General features: G+C 42.1%; 1 protein-coding gene across 2 annotated transcripts in view; it reads left to right on the forward strand.

The window, feature by feature from the left end:
• zfhx3b (zinc finger homeobox 3b) overlaps nt 1–25,661 on the forward strand; it is a 288,437-nt gene that overhangs the window by 217,422 nt on the left and 45,354 nt on the right. For both annotated transcript variants that reach the window (XM_085269700.1, XM_085269704.1), the window contains one exon: nt 11,412–11,643. In XM_085269700.1, the coding sequence (XP_085125826.1) occupies nt 11,412–11,643 (232 nt within the window). The remainder of the gene's footprint in view (nt 1–11,411; nt 11,644–25,661) is intronic.

Consider the following 25,661-nt stretch of genomic DNA (forward strand, 5'->3'; position numbering starts at 1 on the left):
TGTGACCTCTGTGGGAGGGAGAATACTATGGGTAATAGGATAGAATAGAAAGGCCCCCCCATTTGTTCACCAACAGGGAAAGATGTGCTCAATGTGGCGAATCTTGGGGATAGTTGTTGTCATATAGCCCGTCTCTCTGACAGTATGTCCGCATGTGAGTGCCTGAAGTCATCAGGCTTCTGTGTCTTTGGCAACACAGCAGCACTTTACCCAGTACTTGCATAAAACAGTTTCAAGTATGGATGTTCTCTTTTTTAAAGACTCCTTGAACATTTTTATTCTTGGTGTGTGTATTATGTAACGCTGTTTTGTGGAAGCTTTTTTTCTCTGTTCTATAGCACTTCTGTGAAGTCACCTGGAAACTATATGATGGTGATCTTTTCCCACCCAGTGCTGCTATCTTTAACAGCAGCTAGATAAAGAACACTTTTTCCTGTTCATCTACCTAAATTCTGTATATACACGCTTCTGATCAGGTAAGCACTGGAGGAGGCCTATAGAGAGAGTATGGTGCAGAATGCTTTACCCCTGGTGTGTCTAAGTTTCTGTGTGGGGAGTTCAAAGTCCTGCTGAACATCAGATCAGAAGGCTGATGCTGAGTGAGGCTGACTAGCTACAGCCTGTGGTCTGGGAAGGGTTACTGAATTATTACTGATGGTTTCAGGGGTAACTGTCCGACCACAGGACTGGGGAATATTAATCATTTATTTGATTGTCCGCATGTGCTGATTAATCAATTTGAGTAGGATCTGCAGGATTAACTACCTTATTATTCCCCTGTAGGAACAGATAAGAGATAAGGCTTTAAAATATCATATTCCATTTATCATTTATTTTTAGATCCCTGCTGATGAGGGTGAAATAAAAACTGGGGTGAGATTAGGCAGAACAGCAACATGGGGAAACTGTTGGGAAGAGGATGAGAGAAGTGAGAGGAGGGAAAAAAATGTGAACTGCAGCGTTGATTATTTTTGAAAATGGGTACGAGACGTGGCTTTGTATTACTTCAAAAACGGCACAGAAAAAAAGTTGTGCAGTGAGCGAGAGAGCAGAGAGAAAGAGGGGCGGAGAGACAAGAGGAACAGGAAGTTGATGGGAAAGTGATAGCTGTCTCCACCTGGGCTCTAGCCTGAGCTGTGTGGTAAGAGAGAAGGAAAAGCAAGAGAAAGGAGGGAGCTTCTGCAGTTGAAAGTGTGCTCTGGTCTAGGTAAGTTTCACTCTCATACCAAGTATTGTTAGCTAAACTGATCCAATAAGGACACTATTCCTGTTTACCCAACTCAATATCTATTCAGCATATAAATTCTCAATCTGCCAACTGTTTAATGTGTTATGTCATGTGGTAATGCCTTTGATTCCAACATGCCTCCGTTTGTAAATACAAGAGGCACTCAAAAGGCTGTGGTTTTCCTTACAAGCATGGCGCCCCCGGCGCTTTGGTTGGGAATGCACTGAGAGGGAGAGGGACTGAAAGAGTAAAGGAGCGAGAGCGAGAGGTGGTTAGAAACTGTACACACTTCCCGTTGCTCTTCTGCCAACCCCTCTCCCTGCTGCCTCTGGTTGCGCAGGCAGAGAGTGAGTGAGAAATGTGAGAGGGAGGAGAATATCCTCTCTCCTGGCTGCACACAGCACCATAATTATGCACTTTTCAGCAGGTTTTACCTTTAACACTTTCCTCCCGGGGTTGAGATTAGTGCGCACCATGCTTGATTTACTGCACAATTACTGAACAAGAGCTCTGTCTAATCAATAAACAGGAAGGGGAAAAGTGGTAGGCTTTGAAGTATAGTTTGAGATTTTTTGCACGATTGAGCAGTGTATATGGTGTGGAAAGTAAGGACGGCTTGGCGGCGATGCCAGGCTGTGAAATATAAGTTATATCAGCCATGCCTCTTTGCTTTACCCACTCTGCAAGTGTCTTTACAGTGCTCAGCTACTGCAGTGGGAAACAACTTTTTATGGCACAGGAGGTCAGCAGCAAATTGTGCTGGTATAATAAGAATGCGCTTCCAGAACAATATATCAAAATCAAGTCATCTCATAAACATATGAACGATTTTCATTTTATACCCTATATGCACACATGAGAAAGGCGATCTTGTGTGCCCAGTATTAGATGTCTGTGAATGGGCAGCCAGCTCAGTGACCTCCATGATGACACTTGTTAATGGCACACGAAGTTATTTTGGGAAGCTCCAAAGACCGTTCATCATCAAGTCTTTCTGGGGCTTATAAAGCTTTCTTGCCAGCATGACCAAAGCAATAGGGCTCTCCCAATTAGTCTGGTCTTTGTTTGATTTTCAGTGATGACAACTATATCTCTGCTGTAATTATGCTGTGCTGAAAATGATGAAAGTTTAGGTTATTGATCCTCAATTGATCCCCTTGATCAATGAGCACTTTTGTTTCTTTTTCATGGAAAATGGAGTTATTTTTCTCCCCCTCTCCCCTTTGGCTAATGAGCGGCAATAACAGTGACCCTGTTAAGAAGTCCGTCTTAGCAAGGCCACAGGAAGTACAGATGGCGCTGGCTGTGTCCTTGAGGTTGGGGAGTGGGGCCACCGTATTAAGCGCCACTTTGTTTAATATTTTTCTACTTGAAAAAGGTAACAGTTTAAGCACTGATTACTGAACAATGAAGAGGAAAGCTAAAAGGATGTATGTGGCGACTCTGTTAAACGTGTTTTATAAGTGCAACTGAGAAAATAAATATCCCATATTATGGAAGTGATGGTATTGCCGTTTAGTGTTAAGCTTTCGAGTATCTACACGCAAAAAAAGTGAAATGTCAGGCTTTCTCTCATTAAAGTTTCAGCTTTTAGTTGGCAGGTGAAACTGGTGGGTGTTTGGTGTATGAATTGCTTGAAGAACACTCAACAGCAGTTTCACCGCAACAAGGTACTTCATGTTCCATGCAAATAGGCCCACATATAGAGCTATTCTGTATATTCACCTCCACTCAACCCCACTCATTAATTTTCATTTTAAGACGAGGACCTCTCAAAAGCCACATTGCTCCTTTTGTTAGTGCAGTGCTGCTAATAAAGATAGCTGCATAAGACTGGGTTAAATATTGACACGGGCTGAGCACATCATCACTGTTCTTAATTAGCTGGTGTCTCTGCTGAGCTTGTGTGAGGGCAGTACATGAACAACCAAACATTTCCCTTTACGAGATCTCAAACACCCTCTCCCCAAAACACATTTTCTATGAATTTTACATTAAAAAGGATACAGAGAAGCCAGATATATACAGTGTTACAGCTATCACAGCCTTATTGCGTAGCCTGAAGCTGTAACCAATTATGTGTTAATGAAATATTTACACTACCAAACTGAGAACGCCAGGGGTGAAAGCTAGATAATACAAGCCTGAGGAGGCTTGATTCTGTGTCTCGTCTCTCCCATTACGTCAGTGCAGAGGTGCTAAAGGAGATCAGCTAATGACAATAGACTCGGCAAGAAGAATGTCGGCACACCTGCAATTTAGCAAGCATGGCCCTCGGTCACCTGTAATGCTGTGGGGATGTTTAAGGCTCTTTTTCTGAGTCGCAATGGCCGACAAGTGGGAAAAAGGATACATCACTAACACTGACACGAGATGATGGCCGTGTTTAATTTCACCACCGGAGGTCTTTATTTCTGCTGGATACTCCCTCGCCAGATCTGCATACGCTGCAGAGTGTGATGTTTGTTCTCGAAGACTAATTGTATTTGGTACAATCCCATCCTGCTTCTTGCCGTTTCCTCATGTACTCATGTAGGGTTCATTCTCCAAACTCTTTCATCCTTCATCTCCATCTAACAAGCTTTCTGCCTCTCGTGTTCAGAGCTGCTCCTCAAGGCCACACTGCCATTGTCTGGCTGTCAAGTGACAAATGAGTAGCAGGGAGGTGTTGGAGACTTTTGTCAGCTGGACGGGTGCAGCCCTGCCTCTGCCTCTACGTACTCACACACCAGTGACCTACAGCACAGCATAGTCCAGATCTACTGTAGTCAGTCATCTTGTTCTCATCTAGTATTCACACTCGCTTCCATTAATAGGCCTGTAAAGCTCTCCTCAGACAACCTGAGCAGCACCTTTCATAAATTCCTGAGATATCCCTCTAAATCACACGGAACTCGTTCTATAGGAGTACAAGGGGATTCTGTTTGATTGATGGCTTTGCTTGTCTGTAGCCAAGCTTCATCAGGTACTCCTGTGGTTTGCATTGCAAACATTCACAGGAAGCACTTGAAAAAGCTGTATACGCACGGGGGTCCAACACTTGTGTAAAGCTAGATATGATTCAGATAGTCTTTCATGTTGGCCCATTTTCTTAGCCAGAAGATAGGGAGTGGTTTATAGTTTAATATTAGTGGCCTCAAGACGCTGTTATTACTGCTTGCAAAGAAAACTCAAAGAATGGGGTGGGGCATTAAGAAGTTAAGTTGTTGCTTTGGGTGCCGAAAGCAGGTGTGTTTCTTTTTATTCAAAATACCTGCCTGTTTTCTGTCTCTCGTATGAAAATCACATCGCAGCCTTTTCGGGTTGCTTTAGAGATGAACATGTTCAGGTTTTGTCTCATCTTTTGTCTCACCGGCACCTGTCACAGTCAAAAGACTGAGATCAACACAAAACTATTTCTCTTCCACCCGAATGTCCTGAGTCTTTATTGTAAGAGAGTAACACTTTATGCAGTGAAACACAAAATCTGAATATTGCAGCCTGCTGTGTGCCTCCTGTTTTGCTTAAATGAAAATCAAAAACATGTTCTTCCGCAGCCCTGTACAAGTAATTATTCTCACCGCTGTCCAAAATGGAGGGTTGTTATGTTGACACAGTACTCTGGGTAATGGAGAGAAGGGCCAGGGCAGGTCCTGATTTACCCCATTCAGCTTCCAGATGGTACCTTGCCAGTACACATGTCATCAAGTGGCTGTAATAGTTGTTTGGGTACCCCCGTAGCTCCACCCTGCTCTCGCCTCCTGCAGGCAGACTTATTGTACTGCAATTTTGGCAAGCTCCTCCCAGCATGGCTTTCATAAAAGCACCAGGAGGTTAAGCTGTTAATTAGCTACTGAAAGAGGAGGCCAACAGCTTGCTGTTAATTTGCTTTACTCTTTTTTTTTTTCTTATTTGGGGATTGACATCATTTCCTGCCTGTTTTGGAGTCATTGCTGTGTGTCACAAAAGCAGGACCCAGCTCATTAAGAGGGGGAGAAATGTGTTTATCTGCCTATGATTAGAAGTGCATATTATGTATGTATAGCCATGCTTATCCAAATGTTCTTAATGAGAGACCCTGGACGCCAGAGTGGGGCTCCTGTGGGCATAGGCCCAGGCTCGTTATCACCGCACAGGGCATTGATCTCTCTACTGCCTGCCTGCTTACTTATCCTCCTCCTCCTCCTTTTTCAAAGACAGTGAGTCGCACATGAATTATGTGGACACATTGATCAGCTGATTGAGAGCTATTGTTTAGAGCCCTGGGTCATTATTGAAGGAGGGATTACCCGACTCTTGTTTTGTGTGTGCATGTGGGAGAGTGTATTACTCAGCTCCTTGTCACAGCACATACTCCCCTTGGCTCACCTTAGATTTGCAATGGCTGCACAAAAGTGCACACACTCTTACACACAGAGCACATACAGCAGCCTACATAATCAACATGGCCCAAATGACTGCCTGCATTGATTGCCTTCCCTCTGCAATTATGTTCCCATTGTTTACTTTCTAGCATCTTACTCATTCAAATGGAATTCAATAATTATTGCTTTATTTAATGTTAAAGTAAGTAAGAGTGGTGGGTGTGGAACACCAGTAGCTGCATTGTCTTTAAGTGTCTCCATAACCCCTCCCAAGCTACTTTGTTTTATAGGCCCATGTTAAGTCATCCTCTCCAAGGACACCTACAGTGATCCATCTTTACTTTGCTGCCCCCACTTACGACACAGAGGTCCGTTTTGTTTCTCCCTTCCCTCCCAGAGACAAATATGCAGCCTGGTTTTATTCACCGGTAGTGATGGATCATTTCTACAGCAAGACAGTAGAGGAAGCAACTTAGCACATTATGGGCTTTGAGACAGAGGGACAGGATGCAGACAAGGGTTGGCAGGTATTAAAGAGTAAAGGAAAAGAAAAGACGAGGGTGGAGATGAGGTTCAGGAAGCAGTAGGTATGCAGTTTGGCCTGGAATACACAGTCCCCTTAAGCCACAACCTAACTCTTAGGCATGTTGCAACTTGCAGTGGCTAATTCAAAGCAGCCACCACACTTGGCACCCAGTGGGGCCTGTGGTTGGAGCTGTTGTTCGTGCTGCTGGCAATCGGGGAAATCACAGGCCAAACTACGAGCACTCACTGACTCCAGTCACAGTCGCTCTCCTTTTCTTTGCTGAATAACCTGCTTCTATTCTAGGGGAATCCCAGAATGCAGATTCACGAAGTTCCCAACAAATCTGCACATGTACAAGTATACTTTGGCTTGGGAGGAAAAGGGTCATCTATTTTGAAAAAATTCAACTTAATCCCAATTTACATAATCTGTTTTAAATTTAAATTAAACTTTAAGATTCAGATGTCAGTTTTGGCCAACTGCTTTTTTAACTAATCACTTCATATATTTACACATTGAGATGGCCTGGAAATATCTTGAAAACACTCAGCCTTAAGTATCGTACAGCTAGAAAAAACTGCTTTGTATTTACACATTCTGACATGAAGCGGGATTTGTCATTCCCAGACTTTGATATTATGAAGCCCAAATGTTCAATGATTTAATATTGTCAGCCTGCATTCATAAAAATGCAGGTAACAGTCTCCATTCCTCTGAAGGTTGTCCTCCTGAAAAGCGACGTGAGTATTGACCTAATCGGCTTATCCACTTGACATCCATATTGAAACTTTATGTTTATTTTTCTTCTTAGTCTTCTTCTTCTTGTTTGCATTAGGCATGCCAGATGCTATACTTAAAAAAAAAAAAATTTTTTATGGTAACCACAAAGCTTTGGTCTGTTTGGACACGAAAATCCTACCTCCAGCCCCAGACCAGTTTTGAGTCCTGCAAAGTGTTTGTGCTGCTGTGCAACACTTTTTCTCACTAAGAGCAGATTCTTTGGTTGTCAAAACACGTGATACTAGTTGAAGATTAGGCACAGGTATCAAGTTGCCTCGATGAAGAAGCGATAGCACAAGGTGATTTTATCATCCCTTTGTCTTTAGTTGCTTTTTCAACCCAACCGGCACATTTCATTGTCTCCATTCAGAGTGTAATACTTCACTGATTGGAATTTTTGCATTGTTTTTGCTATATTTGAATAACAAAAAAAGCCCCCCAAAAAAATCAAAAGTACCCCAATAATAACTTCTGCGATTTAAAGGACGTAATCTTATCATAGATCTGCTCGAGTGCTGTGCACTGCATTGCTTCAGGTGTGAATTGCAGTTTAAACCATGAAGCACGCACGCACACAATCATGCATACACACAAACACACACACACAGACAAGAGCTTTTAGTACAGAGAATCAGGGAGACAATTACAAAGCAATATCCAAGCAGATACTCACCAGCTCTCTCACAGAGGGAATTTGGCAGCTCTCTTAGAATTGATAGCTATTTAGCTCACAGATAGTCATCTGTTTTAATGCATTAATTTTGTATTAACAGCACTGCCAAATTTAATGTTGGAAATTAGGGTATGATCATAATGGTATACGGCTGTGTATGTGTGTGTGTGTTTGTGTGTGCGTATTTGTGCGTGTTTGTATGCGTACATTTTTGATTCTCTTTTTGTCTATACTTTTGTATGTGTTGTTACGTGTACACGTTGTATTATACGGCTCCTTTGGGAGCCATTCTTTGGAATTACCGGCTTTCTGTCTCCCTTCCACCCTTCCAGTAATGCCCACCTCCATCTTGTGCTAGCTGGACTCTCTCTGCAACCACACTGTTTTGTGTTAAAGGTCCACTTTTACTTTGCATTTAAGTGGATGGAAATGCAGATGTATGCAGTGCTCTGGGTGGGTGGTGAAACTGATACAGGCATGCGTTGCCCACTCAGAGGGCAAGGTGCACTGTAGAGTTGTGAGAGAGAGGATGGGGTGGTGCTCACACCGCCCCTGTCCCTCTTTACCTGAAAAAGCACCGAGCACTGCTTCAGCCTCCACAGCAAGAGGTAAGGTGCTCCATCGAAGAGAGAGGCTTAAAAAAACTATGACTGCATTTCATTTTTTACTGTAACAGCTGCTACTGTACAATGTGAAGCTTCAGAAAGCTCGCTTATTTAGCTGTTTTATTAGTCGCAGTTTTGCAGCACTTTCATTGCCTTTAATCGTGTTTAAAAATCTCCCAGTCACTGCTGCAATATTTTTAATATGTTATTATATAGGCAGCCACAAACACTCGCCCAGCTGAATCTCCTATATAACTCCTGTAAATTCCTAGACAGTTCAGTGGTATTGAATCCATGCCACTGACCCAGCCAGATTCCCCCCATTATGCTCCACAGCTCCCCTGTAGTTGGGGCCTTGATAGGGCAGTTAGAAACCTAAGAGCCAGGCACACCAACTCCTCCCAACCCAACATGACTTTTTCATTAAGCTGCCAAATTCCTGCACTCCAGTTGGAGGTGATTTATCAACTGGGGGCTTCATTGCAGGTTCATAGGAAACAGACATAGGCCCTGTCTCATACATTATTATGTTTCACATTCAAAGTGTATATGCATGTGTGCACACAATCGGAAAAGAAGCTGGCCCGCAAGCGCACTTTGTCCAAGCAGTTTGTACAGTTAGATAGATCATAGTCTATCACGCAATCAATATTAGAGAAAGTGTGATATGATCAAATGCGCATTGTTGTTCATTGGTCAAAAGTATTTTTTTTACACCATCGTCCTCTCCCTAATACTGAATGAGCGGTGACCACCTCACTCTCCTCTCTCGTTCACGAGCTCTGTAAAGGGCTCCAGACTGCTTTGGGTCATGGCCAATATAAGAGATGGGGAAAGTGTTGGTTTACAGGTGTAACCATTTGACATTGTAGACAGAGCTACAAACAACGGGGCTAGCCAGATCTGGCCCTGTTGAGGACATCTTCCTGGCCAGTCGAGGTTTATAGTGAATTATGGCTGATTCTGGGGCAGGCAGTCTCAGGTTCACTCCTATATAAACCCTGTGCTTTTTATGGGAAGCTGTAAAACTCCCAGGACTTTTTTTTTTCTGCCTCATGAGACTAGCTTTGAAGTCTTGGTCAGGTGCTGTCACTTTTTTAAAAACTGGTTTTCTTGCAGATTTTTGGAGTCTTGAGTCATTTGCAGCAAGAGCTCCTTTTTTAAACTTCAAGACATCTGCTATGACTAAAAGAAATTTGATTGATTTGATGTCATCTATAACCAAATCTGTCTCTCAGATTTCTCTCTGCCTTAGTCCTGATGCAATATTTGTGCACAGAGGAAAAGGAGGAAAAGGAGGAGGCCCCCCCCCCCCCAATATCCAGCAACACCTATTCATGACATCATGGATGGCTTAAAACGAGGCGAGAAAGGAGAGCACACAGAGCTTTTTACAATCACCTAATAACTCTATTACACTGAGCCTTGGGGCTCACAAAGAGGAAAAAAAACCTCCTATTCCTTTTCCTGGAAGCAGTGTCTTAATGCACATTTTAGGTGTAGAAGTGAGAAATATGAAGCCAAAGAGAATGAAACACAATAGCTCAGAAAACCCCATAGCAATATTAGAATATTGCCAGAAAATTAAACATTAGGAGAAAGGGACAAGAGCTTTTTAGGGAGGCATAATATTGTTATGACTTTTTTTTTGCCAGCCTGTCAACACCTGATTTAGAAGTAATGTGGTTAAATGTGTAATGTTTCCATTGCTTTTATGTCTTCCAGCCAGCCAAACAGGCCGTCTAGTGCAGGAGAGGATAGTTCAGTGTCTTCTTGACGAATGGTTTATAAAGGGAAACTGACACATAGAAGATAATACTGTTTGAATGTATAAAAATGGTATAGGTGAACGTCAAGGTTAATTTTCTTCAGTGCATTTTGCCTGGTTAAAGAAACAATGTACAGGATTTTCTTTAAAAAAATTATATATATATATATATATATAGTGTTAGATTCAAGGGAGTGTTGTGTTTACAAAGTAAATGACAATTGAAGCATATTATAGCTTTAAAAATTAGCAGAAATACCTTTCAGTGTATCCAGCAGTGTTTCATCCTTATTTTGGCCTTCGTTGAACAGCTGCTTCACTTGTACTGTATGTACTAAAAGGTATATATTCATCCACAATCTCTCTGCATAAGACACTCTGCATTTTACAATTATTTAGTTGTACTCTCTCAGCATGCCTCACAGGAGACACAGGCGCCAATAAGATCAGAGGAAAAAGAGGAAAACTTTTGGTGATTGACATCGATTGCAGCCACAGAAATCCACAGCGAGACTGCAGAGTTTGATATAAGAAACAGCACGTGACAGGCATGACACAAGTAGCCATGCCCGGTCTGGGGCTTTTATTGTAAACATCCAGCAACAATCAGTGTGATGCTTTAGGATAATGGTCAATAACTCTGTTGCTCGCACCAGGTTCAGACATATTGTGTTGGCATTGCATCATTGATTGAGCCATGCAGGAGGTAATTAGACTGGAGCCTGGTGGTGTGACAAGAGATTGTTGTGGCATGGTGTCACTATAGGGTGTTGTGCATGTTGTGACTCTGTGGAGAGTGGGTGAAAGCTGGACCAGGCGTGCTGTGGAGCCTTGGAGGAAGTGCTGGGGTTGACAGGTCAATACTGATGCTGATTTCCTGTCCTCTGAAGGTTGTCGTCCTGTTGTGGAATGTTCCATTTTCCCTCAGTCCCCCTCCTGCCTCACCACCGGCTGGCTTTGCCTCTCTTTTTCTATGAGAGAGTGAGGATTTAACTCACCATGATCAATATTTAGTATGCCATGCGTGAAACAGGCAGATGTTTGGAGTTTCCTTTTCAGAGACGGGAAGCTTCTGTTGAGTGAAGGGGATCAATGCTTCCTTCCGTCTGTGAGGCTGTAGACCCGCGGCTTCTGAAGGGTGGCTGATGCGATTCCTGCCCGCCCTTGGGCCCCTGAGATTTGCGTGCCTCCCAGGCCTCTCCTGTCCTTTTAGCCCACTGATACAGACACTCACGCAGACAAGTGTGCAGTCCAAACAGTTGTCCTGAAGTGGAAGAGGTCTGGATGTTAAACAACAGGGCTGTGATTGGGAATTGATTTGTTCATTTGCCAACTGTGTGAGTGAAAGTGAGTCGGTGGTGCCTAGCCAGCTATCTGCCATCTACAATAACTTCTTTCTCTCTCTCTTTTCCTCTCGATCTCTCTCTTTCCCTGTGTTCCTTTCCATCTCTATCTTTCCCCTCTCTCTCGCTCGTTCGCCTCCCACAGCACCTGCAGCAGCACGAAAACGCGGTGGAGGGTGATGCCTGCTACTACCATTGTGTGCTGTGCAACTACTCGACCAAGGCCAAGCTCAACCTGATCCAGCATGTGCGCTCTATGAAGCACCAACGCAGTGAGAGCCTCAGGAAGCTTCAGCGCTTGCAGAAGGGCCTGCCAGAGGAGGAGGAGGACCTCAGCTCCATCTTTACCATCCGCAAATGCCCTTCTTCAGATACAGGTCAGAACACGCCCCTGGGGCTTGCTTTTAGTGTCTCTTTATGGTACTTTTTTTTCTTACTTTCTTGATGTCTTTGCCTACACATCTGTGTCTTGCACACAATTACGCATTCACATGCTCAATTGAGAATTGTCATTAACAATTTGCATCCACAATTGTTCAAAGGCTTCCCACTTTCACGCAAAATTCCTCATAGACTAAATGTGACCATTAATAGATATGTTTCCAAATTAAATGACTCTTTTTTTTGTTTGCCTTTTTGTTTCATTTGCTCTTAGTTTACTCTGAAATGATGAAGACGCTCAGCCATAACTTATATGCATGGGCACTACACTTGTTTGTACATTTAGACTTTTTTACGCATACAGAACTGTGTGACACAATACTCAACAATAGATGCCAGTACAACTTTAGTCTTCCGTTGTAGTTGTGATCTACTATGCTTTACGTAAAATGTTCCTACTAAGCCAACGTTGTGCAGCGAGAACAGAAGCCATTAAAGACACATTGAGGCAAAACATTAGGGCGAAGACAGGAGGAGCTGAACAACAGGAGCAGATGCAACAAGAAGAAAAACACCCCCCCAAAAAAACACAGACTCCGCCACAACAACAGATGCATGGCTGAAACAAAGTGCCTCAATTGCCCATTTATTATGGACTGATTAGGAAGAGTGAGCTGTGGTCAATTAACACTCTTTCTTAGTAGAGATTTGGTTTTCTAATCACTTTAACTCCTGTGCCCTGACAAAGGGGCTCTATTGTGTGTCCTTCCAAGAGGGAACCATTACTTCCCTCGCACACATACTCGCTGTCTGTGTTATGTAGGAGGAAAAAAAAAAAGGCCAGCCTGTGAAGACGCTTTGTTCCAAGGAGGCAGGGATAATGAAGCCAGCAGCCGGGAAATTGCGCAAAAGGCAGTCACAGATCTGAAGCAAATCATTAGAGAACATATTTAGCCGAGCAATTAGGGACAATTAAGCTTTCTGCTCGCTGCACTCCAAATATGTTAATGACTACAGTACAGTGGACAAGCGAACATGCAATGCAAGAGGAAGGGCCATTTAGGTTAAAAGGGGTGGGGGGTTGGGATCTTTTTTCTTCTTCTTTTTTCCAGACAGGAGGAGTTGTTTTGCTCTTTGCAAATAAATGTGTTTTCTGTTTTTCAGTAGATGCAGTGTTTATGATTCGTTTTTTTTTTTTTCTTCGCCTCTTTTAAGCTTTCATGTTTCCGATGCCCGTGTTTGTGCCAGGATGAAGGATCTTAGGTTAGGCAAAGTGTCCCTGCAGCGGGGCTGCGTGTGCACGGTATCATTACATGTACACACACGTCAGCAGTGGTTGCTGCCTTGCAGAGCTTCATCAAATTACAGCAACTCTCACTTACTCAAAAAGACCACTGGTATTTAACAGATTCAAGAATTTAAAAACAAGAACAAGTTTTTTAAAAAGTTGTAGAGTGTGTTTTGGTGACGATGAAGCTTGATTATCGGGATGGACGTTAATGCCATTTCTTGTTATTATTTAGGCTCTAACGTTGTGTAGTATTGTTGTTTAGCTTGTGGGATGTTACTCGTTCTATTCCTTGACAGCTAACCATGTACAAACTAGATCTTTTAGGTGGAAGGCAGTGTGTAAAAACTCAGCATCTTGATCACATTACTACTTTAATGATCAGAGCTCTTTGTCTATAATCGTTAACTCTAAAATTGCTGACTCCACACCCCTCACTTCTGCCGTTTCACACCGCAAAAGCATCAGCTGTGCTGGACCGCCAGCCCCACCTCTCAGCTAGGATTGAGCCATTCCCAGTGTAATATTTAATTTCCTCTTCTTTAGCTCTTCTGTGGCACAGGGCTCTTTTTGTGGTTGAGGCATACTTGCTAAAGTGGTGGAACATTCCCTGGTTTGTTAAAACAAAGTTGCCCCTGGATTTCTGGGTCACCTAGACAGTAATTCCCTCGCCTGCTGCTGTTCTGTGATCCTGCGAGGGCTTTCTCTGCTGGGTTAGGTGCTGGGCTTGTTGCGTTTCTGGGTTTGTTGCCAGAACATATGAAATTTGTCCCACCTCCCCCCTTTCAAACAAAGCAAAAAAATCCCTCAGTTCTGTGATCAAAGACATGCCAGTGTTACACAAAGGTGAGATGCAATGGTAGTCTGGCACAACTCTTACATAATAATTTTTCTTTTGGCTAATTATGTTGAAGTTGCCTGTTAAGTTGCTATGACAGCAGTGCAGTAAATTTAGGCTGCCCTCACATGTGATCTGGAGTGTTTTACAACTTTGCATATCCATGTTCTTTATGAGGATGCAGCAAACACTGACTGCTGGGATTTATTGCCACAAATCTCCTCCGGGCTGAATGTCCAAGGAGAGCAAGGGCAGCAGAAATTAGGTTTCTTTTTAATTAGACTAACACGGGGATAAAAAGCCTGCATTGTTTTAATTCTTGCCCATACTATAAATGTGCTGCTTAGGCATTTTGCTCTGTGGCCCCACCTCCATTTGTCTTCTTTAACCCTTTATGTATGGCGAAACAAAGAAGGTCTCAGAGGGACCCCAACCCCACACAGCTGCCCTGTGTGCAGAGAACAAAGCTCAGCACTGACTTGAACCAGTGCACTACTTTCTTTTTTTTAAGAATAGCAGCTGGCATATTTACATAAAGATAAAATAGAAAAGATACAGGGATGAAACTGAAAACTGAAGATGTTTAAAATTCCCATCAAGTGTTCAGTTATGAAGAGAGTCATAACAGCAAATATATCTTATGATACTACAGAGAAACAGGTGAAACCAAGAGTGGTTTGTAGGTGTTTAGAGTGATTGTTGACAGCTGTCAGTGTAAAGAATCAGGTTGTACAAGTGTCCAGGAGAAGCTAATACACAGAGGAAACTCCCAAACGGATGCAGAGGAATTTGGGGAGCTTGTGTTGGAGAGATATGATGACCCTATTTCTTATGAATGATGTTCACCGGGGCATGTAACTCAGTGACACATTTAGGTTTCTCATTTTTAACAACTAAAATTATTTTTAAGCATAGAGCAAAATGAGATCATGCCTTTTAATAGGGGCAAAATTAAATTGATCTGACGGGTAAATGTCCTTCTGTGCAAGGGGTTAGTGTTTGCTTTAGGTCTGTGCGTGGATGGAAGAGATTCAGAAGAGAGTGTTTTATAAGGGTAAAAAGTGAGTGTTTCTCACTTGTAGAGAGTTTGCAGTGAGTTTATGTATGTGCGTGGTGGAGGCAAAGATGGAAAACAAACGTAGCTGACAGTGTGGATTAGCTCCTGCTGTAAATCTGCTTCAGTCACAGATGGCGGGCCCTTGATCGCTGGGCTGTGACGGCTTGGCTCTCATCGCAGGAGGAAATCCCTGTCTGTGAGCCTAGGAGGCTGAGAAGGAGAAGGCTGGGGCTGGGGCTGGGGCCACCTGGGCAACCACCAGTCATTGTCTCCCGTCTGTTTGGACACAGAGACCTGGGTATTCGAGGGCGAAGACTGGTTTGGGGAGGGGTTATCTCACTTTAACTCTGCGGTTGTTTTCTCTGCCACTTCATAACTGCTTGAAAATGGTACATAAACCTCCGGTTTGGATCAGTGTTACTTTCAATGACCAGTTTGAGAAACTGGGCAGGGAGCTGTGTGCTTTAATAAATGGAAATGAGACAAGAGGATGCATACAAATTACTGCATAATAGTGGTATCCAGTATGAGATCCATTGCTTGTTTCGCTAAAAGGGGTGCACTTTCAGGGTCACACACCTAATAGCAAGGCCCATCCTGACAACAGAGGCATTTCTCTTCCCTCCCCACATGCCTCCCTTTCTACCTCATGCATAATTCTTGAGACAGTCAGAAAACGCTGGAAAATACACAATGGTGTGGAAAATGTTCTGATAGAGCAAAGGTGCTCATATTTTAGGGTTTGCCAAACACTGTGGAGCTCACCTTGAGATTTAATGATGGGAGATAGTGTGTTGACATCCTGTCTGTCAAATTACTACCATGTGTTCAGAATGCATATTACTGATCTTTATATATATATATATATATGTATATGTTTTTTATAGGATTTTACCATCTACTGCTATCAAACTATAACCATCTTCACATCCAGCGGCGAACTTACTGCTATTAAAGCTACGTAAAATCAGAGGTGAGCCCGGCCACGCTCTGATGGCATGCAATGGCTATGGTCAGAGCTTTTGCTCCCCACAGGCAAGAGCAAAACAGACGGTAGCCATTTCTGGAATGTCCTTCTTTATTCATGCTTGTTAAAATGCAAAGTAAACCTTTCCAGAAACAGGATATTATAGCCCCTAACCACCAGACCCTTTCTACATGCCACATTATGGCCAATCTAAAAGTAAGTTGTATAGACAGACACTGCTGCAATGCGCTTTTAATAAAGGCTGTTATTGCCTGGTGATGCAGAGTGGATATGAGGATGAGGGCTGTGCAGGCCTGGATGAGCAGGGCCCCAGAGGGCCCACAGCTCAGTCAGGCCTCTGTCAGTCGCCTGCCTTCTAATCCCTGTCCGAAGGGCATCTAGGCAGCAAAGGAAATTGTTTGCTGTCTGCAAAACGTGCCAGGAAATTCATAAATGCATTACTGTTCATTTTGAAAATATTACAAAAGACTAGACATTTATTAAAAAGCCAAAATGATGGCTTTATAGATTTTCCAGTTGTATTTTAGAATTCATGACCCTGCTGCTCAAACTAACACAAGGAAGTCCTTTCTTTCCCTGTGCCCCCTGCTTTACAGGCTTGGTATGAATTCATCTCCTGGCTCATCCTGTAATAGCAAATTGACCAGAAAGCCGCAACTCTATTCTGGGATAGGCTGTGAATAAAAATGTCTGGTGACTGAACCATCGTTCGTGTAAATACTAGTTAGCTTTCCCCTCAGGCTGGAAGTTGGGTAAAGTCTGACTCCTGGTGTGCCTCTCGGTCCAATACATCTGGCTTTGTGGCAGCATAAAGTTCAAAGATGAGAGTTTGCATAAAAATTTGATTATCAGAAAAGTGATGAATCCTATTAGGACAGACTGAGTCATGTTAAGACACCAAAAGCAAGTGGCCCTCAAAAGCGCAATACAAACCTTTTAATGAAGCTGTCGCACTGTGAGACTTTCACACATTAGTTCACTTTAGTCCACCTTGTCTGTGCTTTGTATGTTTTGCACCCTGCGTGTTAGTTATGTTACGTGAGTGTAACTATGCGCCAGATTTTATTGTGCAAACTTGCATAACCATAAACGAGCACACACATAGGTGTCCACACTGAAAGTCAGGCCGTGTGGGTGCAAGAGGCTCTCCCTGTCATCAAGCCCATTTTCAGAGCAGGCCGGCAGCACATTATAATATTGGTTTCCCTCTCTCTTGTCATTACCACACACTCTCCTTGAAAGCTGATCCAAAAGATAGACAGTCCATCAGGAGAGAGTCATCTCATTTGTACTTACTAAACGTGTTAATGAGTTCTATTTTCAGGCCTAGAGCCTTTGCTGCTGGATATTGGAGCAGAGGTGACAATCGGTGGTGTGAGGTGCTGGATTGCAGGATCAGAAGGCACTCAAAGGCAGGGGAAGGAGGTAATGCAGTAGCCTCGCTGCCCCTCGTGTCAGTCACACGGAGTGACCACAGCCTCCACAGGGTCTGTCAATCAGAGCTGAGGGCGAGAAGTCTGTGGTTACAGACAGACACACACGAAGGAGGAGGGAATAGATTAGGTGCCAAAGACATAATGGTTGTGATGGGTTTAATTATAGCACCAGTCATGTCGCTGCCATAGGTACATGAGATGAAGGAAAAACAGGTTTACACCCTTTAATGACCAAATTATATGAAGTCTATTTGATCTCTATCTGGCTTTTATAGAGAAATTATTTTTAGTTCTGCCAGAGAGGTAAATGTGAGATAGCGTAGGTGGATGACTTTTCTAATTAGACCATTTACAAGAAACCCATACGGATAAATAGCATGATTTAACTATTTTAAATGTGATCACAAGCTTTCTTTCATTGTCAAATCTTTTGATGGTAAAGAGCATTTCTCAAGAGATGCATACATAGTTAGTAAAATAACTTTTTGAAATTATTGGGCAATGTTAATACACTGAAAGCAATACAATACAAGCAGGTGTGAAATTAAAGGGGAAAAAACAAATAAAATGAGTGGAGAAACGCAACAAATGCAGACGCTTCCATGCAGCTGCAGAACATAGAACAATTAAGCAATTAGCATCCAATTATGCTTTGTGGTGTATATAACAAAAATAACAAAAATGCAAAACAAACCCCACTGATTCAGGTTTTGTATCGAGATACCAACACAAAAAGATTAAAATGACTTTGTTCATTGATCATTGCTCTGGCAGAAATGGCTGGAGCTTCAGGAGTTTCAGTCACACAGACTGCTCACTGTAGGGACAGCGCATAAATTGACATCTGCATTTAAATCTATGTGAAAGGGATAAGTTAAAAGAATTGTGCACATTCAAAGGCCAAGATGCTTTTGCTTTAGTTAAAAAGAAACACAAAAGCAACTCTCATGAGCAGCTCTTTCTTAGGGGATTGAGTATGTCGATGCAGAACGTTATCAGAGTGTTTGAGCAAGAACAGTCCTTCGACAATAACAGAGAGAGGAATATTAGAATAGGACTGCAGTGTATAAGCCTGTCATTATTAAGATGAATACACATTTGAGTGTTTAGTGGTGCAAACCATTCTCTCTAGAGATCTGGGAACAAAAAGTGATAAGATGAGTCATCCCTTAGCATGTTCTCAATAAGTCTGTAAGTGCATATGTGGAGAGAATGGTATAGGCCTGAATGCTTGACCCATTCAGGGAGGTGATCTGATAGCTCTGCTCTGCTGTAGGTGGCATTTTGCTGCCATGGTTTGAGTCCAGTTATCCCCTTGCAGGAAAGGGTCACTGCAAATCAATAGAAAGTTGTTCTGAGTGATCACACCTTTATCCTGTGATAAAACATTTCTATCCTAATGGGAGTGGTCTCTTCCAGGATGATTCAAAAGTAGTGGTTTTATGAGGATAGAAAAATGGTGCCAGGGCCTTTACGGTGACCAGACGTAGCTGAACACATGTTGGAGGTTTTGGATTGATGTGTTGCGCTCCATCCTTCCAGTAATGAATAAACTTGTAGAATCAATACAGGTGGCCCAATAATTTACTACATCTACTACTACTCCTATAATTTTTTTTACCTCTTTGTATATAATAGTTCTAATATTTAAGCTTCTTCCTAAGTTTCCGTTCACACTCCTCACTTAAACTTTCCCCTAAGGCTCGCATTATCGTCTTATACCCAACATTCTTTTGTCTGTGGTATTGATTGCAGTGCTAGTGTAATGCCAGGTAGTTTAGCAACTAGAAGCAATAAATTGTTAAAAACATATATGGCTTCATTTGTTTCTGTGTTTTGGTATCGGGTGAACAGTGCGGCTTGCTGTCAGAATTAGGCTGCTCAATTTGACCATAGGCAGCATCAGAGAGGAAGCTGGGGTAAAGTTTGGGAACTATCGAGTTGAGGCTAGGAAAGTTTTATTTAGCCATTTTTAATAAGGCTGTTTGTGCCCCCCAGAGGGAGCTGGTGGATCAAAGGGCATGATCTGTGCTATGGATGAGCTCACCCTGGGTCCAGCAGAGACGATCAGCCTCGCTGACAGCAAAACAAAACCAGAGAGTGAAGGATGCCCTATCCAACAGCATGTTGCCCTCACACTCTGAAGGCTCCATTAGAATAAAGGCACATGAAACAAAGACTAGCTGAAAGCACAGATGTTGTGATTCATTATCTACTGTCTGATAGATAGGCATGAGTGGCGAACAGAGTGTGCATAATTGTGTGTGTGTGTGTGCACGTTCATGTGTGCAAAACTCATGTTATGTTAGTTACATGTGAAGAAAACATCCTTACAAATAAACCAACATGCAGACTCATACGGGATACACACAAACGCACACATGCATTCATGTTTTGAGTGCATTAGTAAAAAGGGTCCCCTCCAGTGCCTTAACCGCATCAACTAAAAGCAGCCAGGCAGATGGCAGCAATGAGAGAAGTGCAGAAATAATTCAATAGTGAACCTTTCTAACCTTTACCTGTGGGCGTGAGCACCAGTCATTGATTCACACTGTGCTTGACAGTACACTACACACCACCTGAGGAGGGGGGGGGGAGGAGAAGGGAGGGAGGGTGGATGAAGAGAAATGGATGAGTTTGATGAAAAAAACAAAAGGATATTATGTGTGGGAGGGAGGCTCTACTGTGTGTGTGTGTGTGTGTGTGTGTGTGTGTGTGTGTGTGTGTGTGTGTGTGTGTGTGTGTGTGTGTGTGTGTGTGTGTGTGTGTGTGACATTAGAGGGAACCTTCTACATACGGATATTGGGAATTGTGCTGGATTTGTCTAGTGTGCACAAATATCCCCCTCACCCCTTCCCCTCTGTAGCTGGCTATCGGCAGCAAACAGAAATTCTCACACCACTTTGAGTGTGATACCACCAGTGATGCTGTGGTAAGTTCCCATTGATTACAAAGCACGTTTAGGTCTAGAGCCTCTGGCTGCGTACTTTCAGGTATTTTTCCCAACAGGCCCCAATGCATGAAATAAGATCATGTTTTGAAGAACAATGCGATTGATTAGCAGAACACATACAGAAGAGTGTATGTTAGTGGGTGGTGTCTACTAGCTAAACAATAATTATTCTGTGAGGGCAACATTTGTTAAAGAAAGCTTCTATAGATTTCTCACATCCCAACTCTGCTTAACTAGATGTGAACACCTGCCGAGTACCAATCTGGAACAGAATGCTTTTTGTTTGCCTCAGTCATATTTATGGTGTTCCTCTTCCTCCAATAGATAGCCAGTCCCTCTCAGTTTCTCTTTATCTGCCTGGATATGCTGCTCTGCCACTGTTGTTTTGTGAGTTGGCTGTAGATTTTCTTCCCACTGTCTGGAGCAAAGGATGGAAGAGCAGAGTAATGGATGATAAGAAAGAGATTGTAAATGAAAATCCTGACATATACACAAATAAATACAAACTGGTGAGAAAAGGTTCCACCATGACCCTCGAGATGGAGAAGGAGTTACTGCAACAACAAGATTTCCACTAATTACCAGTTAATCAATGCCTAACAACAACAAATTTCTATATACTGTAATTTGTGCTTAATTACTTACTTCTGGTGGAACTGTCAGTGTTCACCCTGTGACACAGACATGAATAATAAACAAGTTTGCACACTTGTGTCTATTGCTGTCATATTTCACACTTTTTATTTTACCAACTGTAAAAATGGCACAGTGGTAGGAAAAAGTCCGGCACGCTTTTTCTAAGCAAATTATTGGCCTAGTTTTCTCATTTCGTTTACACATAGCCTTCATTTACACGTCGTTTTACGCAGTACTGTTGATAATCTGTACTTTAAAAACTTTGAGACTATGATTTTGGATTAATCTTTTATGTTAAACCAAGTTCTGCTATAGAGAGAGGCAGCTTTTTTCCCTAATATTATATGTGTTCTAGCTTGCAGTAGCACTTTAATACACACGCGTATTAGTCGGTTTGTGCAATGTGTTGCAATTTCTCCACAAATACAAACTGTGTATATTCTAAAATTATTAAGTATATCACCATCGATTTCAAGTGAACATAGCATTCTCTGATGGTGATGTTTCTCCCCCTTATGAAAATACATTGTTCATAAATCCCTGAAGTTATCATTAGTGATCTCAAATCATTATACATATATAGGTGTGTTTTTACAGGACCAATCGATTAATTTTATATGTAAAATAAATGTGTTTGCTAATTACATTTGGCTGAACCTTGACAATTTCAGGACATCTGTGAGTTTTAAGCAATGGTGGTGGGATACTTTATGGATTTACCAACAGAAAGATCAATAGCGGTGTGGTGTCTGTTGTTTCTTGTAATTAGAAATGACCTCATCTATTAGGTTTAGCCTTGTGTGGTTTAACACTTGTCAGAAATGATAATTAAGTATGCTGTTCTATATGTTTAGCCTCTAACGGTGCCTGTAAAGAATAAAACAAAAAACCCATAGTTGATGGATCTGTTCAGTGATACAGATGTTTGTATGGAATAGAATTATAGTACTATTTGCAGCACAATATTGTACTGTTTTTAGATGAATTTCAGGGCTACGCTTCATCAGTTCATTTGTGTTTTTTACCCCAGTTTGTCATCTTTTTAGCAGAAATGCTGAGCAGCAACTATCTCAAGAGTACCTTTATATTCCAATCTGTGGAGAATGGAGGAAACACATCAATCTTTAGTTGCATCTAATCTAAGATCTAGAGAAGAAAGAAATACTTTTATTTTTCAGTGAAAAAATTAAAATGTATAAGCTTGGCAGTGCTTGGTGAGTGAGGTTTTCTGGAAATCGGTCCCTCTCATGTATATGTTGAATATTTCACCTACCTGGGAAACCCGAGATGGGGCGCGTATTTGTGTGTGAGATGTAGAACGGAGAACACAGTGGATGTGTTTGAATCCATGTCACAAGTTGCTGTCAGTCTAACAGATGGGGCCACATTCTGAGGTAGAACGAAGTTAAGGTAGGACAGGGGCCGGTGTAGCAACAGGAATTAGGAAAAATTGACTGCTTTTTGTCATGTTAAACTGGGCAAAAGAATCTAATTGGGTGGGGGAGAGTGAATGGCAATGCCTTTTTTGTTTAAGGGCCCTCTGCGGTCACTTTTCAAGACCATTGTGACTTGCCCACAATAGCATTAGTTTGTGCTCTTGTTCTGAGCTCTTCTTTTCTCTGACTCTTTGCCCTGAGCGCCTGTCCGTTCCACTATGTCTCCATGTTCACTTCTGTGCTCCAGCAATACTCAGGAAGGGGCCCAAAAAGCCATGCCCCCTATCAACACTCTTCACAATCCCCCTACCATCATCTACCATCAACTTCCTCAGCTCTTCTCATCTATCTTCTCTATCCAGACATTTAAAAAGAAAAAGTAGACAAGTGTGCACTGCCCAGAATTTCAGTTTGAGAATGATCAAAATCCATAGCTAAACCAGTTAACAGTCCTGCCGCAAGGTCATTGCAACATCTAAGGAATGATTTGTAGTCATGAAAATACATTTCTTTTCTGACATCATCAGATATTAAGAGACGGTTAGTATTTAAGTTGTTTTTCTTATTCGGCTGCAAATTTGTCTGACTGATTAATCTGTAAATCTTAAAAGTAGTGTAGTTTTGAAAATTCCATTCGGCAGCCAATCAGTGGAGTATACCCGACTACTTATAACGTTTCCTCTCAACCCAGAGTGCTTTTTTCATATTAATATTCCTAAAGATGGGGACCATCTTTAAATTAGTGTTTGAGCCACATTACGACAAAGTGCACTTACCTTTCATGATGCCTAAGAGCAAGCCAGAGCAGTTCTCATGTTGCTTGGTGACCAAACCTGCTACTTATAGCGGATTATAATGTGATAGGTATAAGCGTGCGTGGCCTTGGTGTAATGCAGAAAGTGGATGCAGCTCTATGTGAAGTATTTCTTATGTCATACATCCTGAAGGATATCCAGGTAGGAGATTGAATTAATACGGCAAGAACTTTGGCTTATAGTATTTTACTAACTCCAGCAAATTCATGTGTAAATTGTATAACAACCAGCCTCAGTATATTTAGTGCACTGTTAATGGCCCTGTGCCTTGCAAAGGTGTAATCATGGTGGTAAAAACCTGGGCCAAGTTACTAACCTAGGAGCAATCTTGTGTGCATTTAAGTGTCCTTTTTTGTTGCAGAGGTCATTCATAACTTGGTCGCACTGTTGATGTACAGTGAGAGATATTGATTGATTAATGCATTAAGTGCTCACAATCCATTAGGTTCTGTGAAAGGGACTGCAGAAAAGACTTCTCTCACTATGTATTTTCACCTCTCCCTGTTGTTCAAAGGGCTCGATTTTTTGCTGGCAAAGTTTAAGGGACAAAAGCCTGAATATCTGCCAAGTAATGCATTTAAAAGAACATTGGTTCTCATAAGTGTCAGTTCAATTACTCTGAAAAGCTTGACAAGGAATTGCTCTTACATTAGCCTTCTGCTCATCCTGACCCAAAAGGAATATGTTGCTTCTCTTCTTCACCTATCGTAAAACAGCATACTACAACATTTAAAAGAAAAAAGATTCACTGTCTTCTGTGTAATTCAAAGAAAGCGAAATGTTTATTTTCAACATCCATTCGCTTCTCCGAAATTATGCTATCTGCCACTTCTCGTTGTTATCACAGTGATTACCATTTAGTTGCGGAGCAGCAACAGACCACAAGTCACATTCAGATGATGAGTAAGACTATTTTCAACCTTGCCACTAGTTTGTACTGATTATGTCAATCTGTTCACTGAATCAGAGTTGATGCAGATCTGCTTTTCCCCCCTCACTAAAACCCTGTACCTTCTTAGGATAGAGTATAAATGAGAGCAAGGGCCGTGCCTGGGGTTTCTTCCTTACTGCTTAGTGACAAGGAATAAGAGACCTTTATCGCCCAGGCCTTAAGCAAGTAAGCCTATGAAAGGGGCCTGAGAGTCAGTCATTACCTTAGAAACATGGGCTGCATTAGAGATTCATAACAGTGTGCCATCTCTGCACCTTTCATCTCCACTAGGGCCAGCTCCATTAGGATCTTTTATCTTTGTGCTGATGGCTGCTCTTGATAATGGGGCTGCCGAGAAATCCCAAAAAGTAAAGACTCAACTCTGACACTATCGGCCCTCCTTTTCTTCAAGCAGAGTACATCAGCTTACAGTAGTAGATATATGTGCTCTCATTTGCAGTCACATAACCTGATTTTCTAGATTTCTTTCTTTCTTTCTTCCTTTTTTACACTGTTTTCCTTAGAAAGCTGATATCCCACACTAAAGTTTATTAAATGCTCTGAAACTTCAGCATGCATAGAACTTGCTTTCTCTCTCACGTCCCACCGCCTTTGAAACTACAACATAATGACGGTTACGATGATGCGTGCCTCTGCCACCCATTCAACTGGTAAAACCTTGTAAGGTTAGAATTTAATAAAATAACCAGCATTGTTCCCGCTGATGCCCCCATGGAAGTGCATTAATGATATCCCATACAAGCTTCAATGAAAACTTTGCTTTTGGGCAGACAAACACAACTTCATAATGTTATAGTAATTCATGCAAGCCAATGTTTTTCAAATGTTACAGTAATTATGAAAAATATTCATACTTTCCTCTACATAGCCGCAGCATTGCAAATCTCATTTCCAAGGCAGAGCGGAGAAGGAATACACTGAATAATCATTGTGTTTAATGCTCTGGTCATAATCCCAGGTTTTATGATGGTTTTCTAATGATTTTCTAATGATGTTAAATATTAGTAGAGAGTACAGCCATAATTTGAACACAGCAGTCCCCCCCCCATCCTTTTTTTTCAGTGCTCCATCAGCAGACCCAATTGCAACTACAATGAATATTGCACTGGGAATGAGATTTAAGAGCCATCCCTTTTGGTGTTTTATTTTGCCGTCTTCCCATCTGCCATAAATCCTCATTGCTGTGCTCTTGAAGCCTCCGCCCTTGCCTGCCTTCCCCAGGTGGGAATACAATTAGGTGCAGGGGCCATTTCATTCACTGCCACTGTCCGTCCACCGCAGTCATTCGTAAAAAAAAAATGCTCTATCTGTCCCAGAGGAGAAAACAGCGGACTCTTGGGAAATTTAAAAAAATGAGGAGAGAAGGGAAAAAACGGAGAAGAGAACGGCGGAGAGACGAGCAAAATTACTGTGGGAAAAATCTTCAGAGTTGTTGTCAGAGGAGATACAAAGTTAGCCTCTGATGAGTGACAATGTTGTGGAAAATATGTATTGGAGACAAAGGCTTTGTCTCCTTCCTGTGCCTTTTCAATGAATTACACCTCTCCACCCCCTACCCCCAGCTTTTTAATTAAATGGCTGCAGCTCCATCTCTCTATCCGTAGCTCCCCATTAC

The sequence above is a fragment of the Mchenga conophoros genome, linkage group LG1 (genome assembly GCF_057382185.1).
Source record: "Mchenga conophoros isolate Kocher_MC1m ecotype Shallow Benthic linkage group LG1, M_conophoros_male_GT1.1, whole genome shotgun sequence".
NCBI lineage: Eukaryota > Metazoa > Chordata > Actinopteri > Cichliformes > Cichlidae > Mchenga > Mchenga conophoros.